Below are 9751 nucleotides of genomic sequence, written 5' to 3' on the forward strand. Positions count from 1 at the left end.
GCAACGCCGTCGTCGATCGAACATATATATAATATAGTATGACAAGCGAATCTGAGCGCAAGGATTTATTCGATCTGTTATATGATATGAGCAGTACTATATATGTGTTGAATGAACAAGAGGCTCCTATCGATCTCAACCACCAGTGTACTCAATCAAATGCAACGCAAAACTAACCTGCTGCTGCCGTTATAACTGTATATATGATGCCGACGACCGCGGCGTATCATGTCATGTGAGGCCTGTGCTGCTAGCTTCCGGCAAAGAATCGTATTTCGGTGTATCATCGATCAGCTGTGTGATGCGACGTGCGCGATCATTCAATCAATATATGTGTGTAGTATGCGGCGTGCCAGAGTAATTAATTAGCAGCGAGATGAGCATGTTGCATCGCAAGCTAATAACGACCTAATTAGCTAGCAGGAAGATCCTCTTCTGGTTGATCAATGCATGCATGTGTCGTTGTTGTTGCAGCATTATGGACTGCTATATTTCAAAAAAAAAACTTTACAAGGAGGTGTCTGGAATAAAATGAAGGGACTGAAAAATAGTTACTAGAAACCAAACAACTACTAAGTTTCTCTAGGTCTAGGTCAATGATACGATACTTGTTTTCCTTTTCTGTAGTGCTCGTACCAGAAGCTAATCAGAGGGAACAATTCCGTTTTTTAGTCAACAGTTCAGAAGGCAGAAGCTCTAGGGCTGCCACTGCCATCATCCATTGTATTCGATCAGAGTTTTGTGCACAAGATTTGTTAGAGAGAGAGAGAGAGATTATTAATATTTGTATTATCCAAAGACGTATATGCATGAGATTCTGCATCACAATTCAGAAATAATTTTGCCTGTGTGTTGTCGAAGACTGCGATCTTAATCATGGATCTATATATCCTCCCTCACATAGTCACATGCACACCTGACATCTAACGTAGGTGGAATCATAATATATTAACATAGATCTGGCTACATGAAATCATTTAGTCCCCTCTATTTCAATCTGTATCATTCTAACTTCCATGAAGAGACTAGAAAATTGAAACGATTTTTAGTTTAAATTAAGCTACGATAGTATAATTCGCATGCATCCCTTATAATATAATGTGCAGTCTAAATGTATGGAGCCATTTATAGATTCTTCTATGCTATACACATTATATATGCAGTCTAAATCTATATATGCTGGAGCCAAGATGTTGCCTGAAAATTGGTTAGTATGGGAGATCTAATAAGAGACAGCCATGTTAGGACTAACTTAGGCTTACAAACTGACAGCGGACGTTTAATTGGTTACATTACATCGGGTGCTTAGGCTATTTCCAGTGGTGGGTGGTGATTTCATTTGAGTTTCATCTTTATTAAATATATTGCCATATTTATGAGCGCCGCTAGAGCGATAGATGCCGAGCAAGCACATGCGTAAGTTGTTCCTTTCTCTCATCAGCCCCTTACAAGATCGTAGAGAGTATACAACTATTTAAGCTATGCTCCCTCTGTCTTTACTACCAAGATGGAGGCTAAATATTGTCATACACCTCTTGCGCGAATGGATCTTTGAGATTTTCTAAGAATTATTATAAAATTAAATGGGCTAAGTCCAAATAACTCTAACAGAATCCCTATTCACCACCATCATCAGAACATATATCAGCATATTCATCGATACATGACGTATGATATTATCTCACATTAAGAGTCATAACCTGTATAAACACTCATGCCTCCCGTGCTTCAACTTTCGATCCCGTAACTTACCTCGTTTAAACACTATCGAACAATCTTTGACGGTTGGCGTAGGTAGGGACTGTCGCGAAGATCAATCGAGAGTTTATGGCAACCACAAAATCCGCATGGGGAAGTTCACCTTTGACACCATGAGATTCATCGCAAACACGCTCGGTAGCATTTTCATCTGTACAACAGGCTCGTCCTCGACAATCCTGCAATTCCGGCTCCGTGCGATCAAGACTATGCAGATTCAATCACCATCATGGTGACTAGGGTCTACGGATCACTCAAATCTCGTGACGTCAACTCGAACTCAGGTTCGACTCGGACTAAGACTGAAGGCAGACTTAGATTCTAACTCCAATCTCAGCCTCGTCTCCGTGCGAAAGTAGACCCTGGATTATATAGTATTGCAAGAAAGAAATTCATAACTATTGCGGAGGCACTAACATATACGGAAGCAATTTTCTCTTGGCGAAGATCATTAATTGGGCCTAGGTTTGCAGCGTGGAACGAATTGCGTTCACGTATCACGAACATTCAATTATCACAAGAGGATGATACTTTTCGTTGGATCCTGACTCAATTCGGTCAGTTCTTGGTGAAATCCCACTATCAGGCTTTGATTAAGAATAAAGTACCTAATCTAAACAAAAGATTATGGGAATTAAAAGCTCCGCTTAAGATTAAAGTCTTATTGTGGTACATTAGGAGAGAAGTAATCCTAACTAAGGATAATCTGGCCAAGCGCAATTGGCATGGAGACATATCTTGTTGCTTCTGTCATAAACCAAAGACAATTATGCATCTGTTTTTTCGAATGTCGTTTCACTCGTATGGTTTGGTGTATAATTTATTTAGCCTTCGGGATACGTGCACCTTCTAGTGTCTCTAATATGTTTGGTAGCTTGTTAGAGGGGCTTAATCATAATATTAGAAACATTGTCTTGTTAGGAGCGGCAAGTATCTATTAGGCTCTTTGGTTAACCAGAAATGATTTTGTTTTTGAGAGAAAAACAACATTTTCCCCGTTGCAGGTTATGTATGCCACTTCCCACTGCTCCGTACATGGGCGGTGCTGCGGAGGGCGGATCAGTAAGCTACGATTGTGCAGGCTACGTGTTTCTTGGAGCAGGTGGCCAAGGACTTTTTCCGAGGATCATGGGTGTTAATCTAGTGGTCGGATTGGTTGTCACTAGAGTGTGTGTGCTACTTTTGTTTAGGTTGTGTGCTCCTTGATGAGAAGAGACCGGAAGATATTTCAATTCTTTGTATTAACTTGATGCGACACTTTGAAATTAATAAAGCCTTCCTTCTAAAAAAATGTGTTGATTGATTTGTTGTGTTTATGCATGGATGCTGTCCACCATTCCTCGATCAAATAAAATGGTCATTAGTTTGTGGAATTCCGGTCAGCACAAACGCTTATCCGTAGCCAGAATTAGATTGAGGATCATTGAAGGAACAGTATGACCTTTTGAACTAACTGTGCCATGTATGCCGATTTGGTGGTGAACTCTGCTGAAGCAGTCCACTTCCATGTAAACCAGCCGTCCTGATCAGTTAACTGCATCTCCTGGATCAGATCCCAGAGTCTGTCCGCGTGCCTGTTGCTTCCCCATGTGGCTATTAAGCTCAAATTTGAAACTCAAATTTTTGCCGTATTCAAAAATCTAATTTAAACCCCGACAACACCAGGAAAATAAAACGATTTCCAAGATTTATTGGTGATTGACATTATGATCTCTACAAATAAGTGGTTCGAAAAAATTGGCACATCGATTTGCCAATCCCATGAGAACATATAATGAAGCAAATGGAGATTAATCAGCTGAATGGTTCGAAACCTCTTAGGGTTTGTTTGTTAACAAGTGGAATAAGGCTCTGTTCGGTTTCCACGGATTAGAGATCCGGAATAATTCTTAGCCGGATTACTTATCTAATTTATATAAATTTTGATGAGCTGGAATGGAACGAATCCGGGTTTATTCCTATGCAAACGAACAGGCTCTAAAGGGGATTGAGGGGGCTAGAATCTCGCACTATTTAAAACTAAATAATGGGAGATTCTAGCACCTTCAATCTTCTCCACTAACAAGACCTTATATTATGAGCGTGTTGGGGTGCAATAGATGCTAGTTAAAAAATATTAAATATAATTTAATTATATATATGAGAACAAAACGATAGGACGAATCTATTAAATCTATTTAATTTATAATTTATTTATATGATGATATAGTAAACATTTGCTAAAAATAGATTAATTAGCTTAATAAACTTGTCTCGCCGTTTAATATTTAGTTGTATAATTAGTTTTATATTTAGACTATATTTAATACTTGTAATAAGCAATGGAACATCCGATGTGACAGACTAAACTTTGGTGTTTAGTTTCTAAAACCAAACACTCCCAAAGTACCATCACATATTTTGAATCCCATCAAAGACAGCTTTTGAATCCAAACATCACATATTCACATATGACTGGTCTTCGAGTAGCCTCCTGGAAGGAATCGGAAGTAAAATTCAGATCGTTCTCCTTTCTCGTCAGTCAACTCTCTAGAAATTCGAAAGCATGGTAGACATGTCAACCTGTCATCGGTCACGCCAAGCCGTCTACAGTTCAAAGAGCTCTAGTCTAGAAATTAGAAAGCATGGTATGCAAGTCAAAGTAAATGGCAAGCTGTACAGTTTCAATATTTGTCCCAGACACGAAGTTTCAACACGCTTGAGCAGCCTGGAGAATAGTAGTAGTATCAATTTTAATATCAGCAAATACAATATAGTATGAGATTCTGAATGGATATGGCTGCGACAAATCTGTTTTCATGGGGCTTACAACATATGGACATAGCCCCAGAAGGAACATGTATGAGAAGCAATCACTCCCCCATCATACATTTGTAGCTACAGATCAATACTTACAACACCCATTTGTGCGACCCAAGATTGTCGTAAGAAAGAACTCGAAAGGCGGAAACAGAAACAAACCATGCACAGGAGGCCTCCTTTGTCTTCGATCTCCCCGCTTTGGTCTCCTCCATTGTGACCCCACTTATATCTCCTCTATTGGTCACACTTCATAGTTAAATTAGTTTAGGTCACGGTCCGTGTGATTTGCTTCCAATAGAGGATGCTAGTAACCATTCTGATCTTCTGCCAGATAGTTTGCTGCCAAAGTCACCATCTCGAACATCTGACAAAATCAGAATGAAGATGGAACCGCTGTTTCTTGGGCCTTGGTTCCCTTAGGCCTCCACATGGTCCGGGCCTTCACTATGGTCGGACCTGATTCAAGGCTCAGCACATGCTCACAGTGCAAGGTTGTTTCTCCAGACTCAATGTTGCAATCCTCATGGACAGAGGTGTGTGACTGCAGCACACTATCGCGGACACACTCCCTTTTGTAATCCAGCACAATGCTGGCCAGCTCATGATTCTCAAAAATAGTAATCGGTGCACTCTGAGGCAAAGATAAAAGTAAGGTTAATTGCATATGTGGGCAAAGTCTTTGTATACAAGGCACTTATTAATATGCTAATCTGTCTCATATTTTTTGGATTCTATCTGATCCAGTTTTGGTTTAGAATCAGTTGACCAAATAGCAGAGCTAACCCCACCCCCAACACACACATTAATACAGGGAAGAAGAGCTGCCAATTGATGAAGCAGGAAGGAAAACCAAATGACAACTGTCTCCAAACACGTAGCCAAAAATAAGTGAATGATGGACCAGCCAACATGTAGCCAAAAATAAGTGAATGACGGACCAGCCAACAACACGCGGCATATCATCAATCAAGCAAATATAAGCATTATCTCTACCCCATCTTATTTCTGTGTAGTTTAGAGCAAAGAAAGACTAAGTTGATTTATACACAGGCTGCTCTTGCACAAAAGCAACACAAGTCAGTGACATTGTTAGGTGCCTAGGTGGCCAACCAAATATACTAAAATCTCAGAGATGTATTCCTTGTCCAACTTGTGCATTTGTTGTCATGAATAAGTTAAAAAAGATACCTCCTAAATAAATAATATATATCATGAGATGAGCCATTGTATTTGCTAATCTGATGAATAAATAAGTGGGCACCTAATCATTATCAATGGCAGAAATAAGCAACCCCCCCCCCCACCCCCACCCAACCAGGGACCCACATTCCAATGGCCATTATCTTCTGCAGGCAGATGGGCACTGGGCAACAGATATACAGGATAGAGAAGTTATTGATTTCTGTTTGCACATGATTATCAGTTGCATAAAAGAGACCAAGATGGAATACCCAACATAACACTAGGCGACCTTAGAGAGGGATAGAAGACAATTTGAACAAATGATTCTTGTTACAGTACTTGAGTGTGGAATAAAATAGTTCAAATAAAGCATAAGTACTAAAATAGCTGGTCATGAATGTGCTGGATTACCTATTTCAATCTCTAAATAAGAAATGCTGAAGAAGTGAAGAGTATAATAAAGATTTGCATATCATCATAAAGAAAATTACCTCAAGAATCCACGCAATGTATTTAACATTATTGACATGCTGGTTTATATCAAGATCAGCCCAACGAGGCTGCATAAAACAGACCACAAAATATATAAAACAGCAAAGAAAAAATAACTATACGAACAGACTAGCAATCTAATCTAAATATTAACTCAGTTACTTACAGTCAGGCCTGTCCTCACATATTTAGCTGCAGAAGTGCTTTGACCCTCTGGCAGTTTTGGAAGCTTGCGGTTGTCTTCATCAACAATAGCAGAACGCCCAACAAAGTATGGCTCTATTTCAGTCCGCACTTCATCTGGAATTCTTGCAAGCTTCCTAGTGAGTTTGTTCATCATAACCCATTTACTGCACAAAGACACAAATTAGAAAATAAAATGCAACAGGGTAAGTTACACGGACTTTGAGCAGATAAACTATAAATGCAGGGTCAATCGTAACATGGCAGTTGGTAGAAATAAATGGCTAATAAAATTGATTAATGATATAATGAGTGTGGCAGAGATTCGAACCTTGTCGCCTTCAGTATTGTGTGGCCTGTCATAGAATCACGTATATGCCAATCCCTACGCATTCCATTTTTACCATTAGCACTAACCCATGTATTTACTTCAACAGTATCACCCCTACAGCAGAATAGAGGAGCGACTTAGAACGCATAACAGTAGAACCCAGATGATGAGGGATCAACATTCAGTTCAAAGAAGGTAAATGTTCTAGTATATGTTAGTTAACATAGGAAATGTATCAAGACTTCAAGAGGTTCAATGAGTGTATCTGTGTCAATAATAGATGTCTACAAACTGCCCAGTGACATACAACTATATAGGCTCCTTATGCTAAAAAAACTATATAGGCTCCTCCAACAAGTTATTGTCAAACAGTTCAAAAAAAGCACTGGGGAACTTTCCTTTCACATTTATTGCCGAACAACTGAAACCATCATTCAACTAATCACACAATACCCAGCTCTGAGGAAATAAGTCATAATCATTAGTCATTCTATGTCTCCACAAATAGCAACATGGGTGCAACTTATTTCAAGCTCAAATCACGATAAGAAAACTGAAACAAGATCATGCGATGCTGCAAACCATACCAGCATGGATAACGCTCGACGATAGCCTGCATCTGGCTAACCACCCAGAATAAGTTCCGTTTACTCATCTCTGGTGTGGAGCCGAATCCATCACCTAGCAGCCCAGCGGTCTTCACATGATTAAGTGCCGTTTCCTGGATCAAATCCAAACTTTTTCATAGTCCAATCCTCAGCCACAACAATCTCACACCTCAAATGTAACAAATCCTTACCTGCAAATGGTTCATCATTGTCTCTATAGATGCCGTCCTATCAGCCCCAATCTCATAGGACCTAATGGAGAAGTTCTGCTTGAACATGAGGCCATCATGTATGATCCGGCCAAACCCAAAAGTGTCAGTGAGCATGTCAGGCCGCCTGGGCTTCCAATCAAGCATCGTCCACTGCTTCTCGGCGGCCAAGAAGATGGTCGTGATGGCAGCAAGGAGCATGCTCCAGTCGGGAAGCTGGTTGTAGAAAGTCCTCGGCACCGACGAAGGTACAGTTACGGTCTCGTGTTCCACATCCGCCACCGCAGACTTGCCACCGTTCACCTTGGGGACGGCAGCGTGGGCGCGCGTCTTGCCCGCCCTCACGGCATTAGACGAGGCTCCCGGCTTCGCCGCAACGCCGCGGACGTCCAGGCTCTCTGGGCGCTCTCCAAGGCCGTTCTTAGGAGCGGCCGGCGCCGGCGACCCTGGAAAGAAGGGCGAGGCCGCGATGGAGGCGGCCATAGGAAAGTACCCCGCGCCAAATCAAATCGAATGGCACCAGTCTGAATCCTGGGATCTCAACCTGATTCAGCACGAGAACAGCAATTAGCATCAACAGAAACCACAAAATCAAACAAAAAAACTCGTTAACCCGATTCAAGCAACACAAAGAAAGCAAGATCTACTACACAGTAAATGCGCATCACGGGTACAAAGTACAAGCAACAAATGACCAGCCAGAGCTTCGAGGAAGTACGGGTACAAAACGACGGTCAAACCAGCCCGCTCAAATACTGCAAACATGAGAAGAAATAAACGCATACGAAAAATGAGAATAAAAGCTCACCCAAGACTACAAGGACGAGAAGGAGGCCAAGAAAAGAAGCTGCAGGAATCCCAAATCTAGCGGCGAAACGAGAAGAAAGAGGGGCGCAGGTTTTCCTGAAACTCGAGATCCAACCGGGGCAAAGGATCCTGGATTCCCGCGATTCACCCCAGCTGTCAGGGCCCGTACGTTAGCCGGCCGAACAGCGAAGCGCCCAGAAATAGCTGCTCCTGCAGCTGATCCGGTGGAATAGCCACATGGCGGCCGTGCGCAGGCAATCCGACCAGGAATAGACTCAACCCCGCTACTACGAATCTATGATGAAGGGACAGGGAATGCGGGCGGGGGGCGCACAAGGGAACGAACCTTCCGCGGACGGCGGCGGCGAGGGCAAGGGCAAGGGCAAGGGCAAAGGGGGCTTGGCTGTTGGTGCCTGCTTCTTCCGTCGGGTGCGCTTCACCACACGGCCATTGGCGGCGCGCCGATGAGGGAGGGAGGGAGGGAGGGAGAGGGTTCTGGCGGATGTGGTGGGGGACTGGCGGTGTTTGGCGGCTTCGGGCAGCTGCGGCCGGGGCGGGGCCGGGGCCGGTCGTCTCTGCTGGCACCGGTCGTTGGCTCGTTGCCCACCGCGACCTTTTAAAACATGGAGTCTGGGGAGGCGGCAAATTTTCCTTTTTATTAGATCTGGGAGAGAGAGAAATACTGTCAGAAAACTTTTTATCCGAGAGTCTGTTTGGCACTAATATTTTTTTAAATTATAGTTATAATACTACTTTGTATTTGTTATAACAATACTATAGCTTTACCTGCTCTAAGAATATATAGTTCTAAAAAACATTATTTAAATACAACATTGTAAACCAGGATATTTATGTAAAAACTAACTGTAGCATAAAAACTTTAGATTAGAGTGTAATTTCTAAGGCTGTCTCCAGCAACGTTCTCTAAATTTCATCTTCTAAAGGAATATTATATGTCATTTACAGTTCTCTCTAAAATATTCCGTACTCTATATCTTCACCGTCTCCAACAACGTACTCTAAAGTTCATCCTCTATAACATACCAACTATATAAATAGAATATTTTTGTAGCAAACAGTATTGCTCCTACCCCTGCCAATGTACGGATCGTACGACTGGCAAGTGCTTTTGGACGGTCAAGCTATTGCTAGCGCCTGATAGCAGACCAGCAGAAGAACTCCAGGGATAGCGGATGCTCGAGTGCTCCTCTATTTTAGAGTACGCTTTACAGGCTGCTGTTGGACACGGAAAGAAACCTGTAAATCTCTATATTTAAAGTTCAGGACCGTATACATACCCTTGCTGAAGGCAGCCTAATACTTGAAAAATATCAATAGTATATAGAATACTATGATTTTTAAAAACATTTTTTATGAAA

The 9751-nt window shown here is 41.8% G+C and overlaps 1 protein-coding gene across 3 annotated transcripts; it reads right to left on the reverse strand.

The window, feature by feature from the left end:
• Nucleotides 1-4462: 4462 nt before the first annotated feature.
• Nucleotides 4463-8995, reverse strand: LOC100284999 (myristoyl-acyl carrier protein thioesterase). 3 transcript variants are annotated; one of them, XM_008649731.3, is made up of 7 exons: nt 8374-8814; nt 7548-8109; nt 7336-7469; nt 6749-6862; nt 6401-6584; nt 6234-6302; nt 4463-5191 (listed from the first exon to the last, which is right to left on the reverse strand). In XM_008649731.3, the coding sequence occupies exons 2-7, from the start codon at nt 8046-8048 to the stop codon at nt 4934-4936; spliced, it is 1260 nt and encodes a 419-aa protein (XP_008647953.1). In that variant the 5' UTR covers nt 8049-8109; nt 8374-8814; the 3' UTR covers nt 4463-4933.
• Between the last annotated feature and the right edge of the window lie 756 nt (nt 8996-9751).

Source organism: Zea mays, chromosome 6, assembly GCF_902167145.1.
Source record: "Zea mays cultivar B73 chromosome 6, Zm-B73-REFERENCE-NAM-5.0, whole genome shotgun sequence".
Lineage (NCBI taxonomy): Eukaryota > Viridiplantae > Streptophyta > Magnoliopsida > Poales > Poaceae > Zea > Zea mays.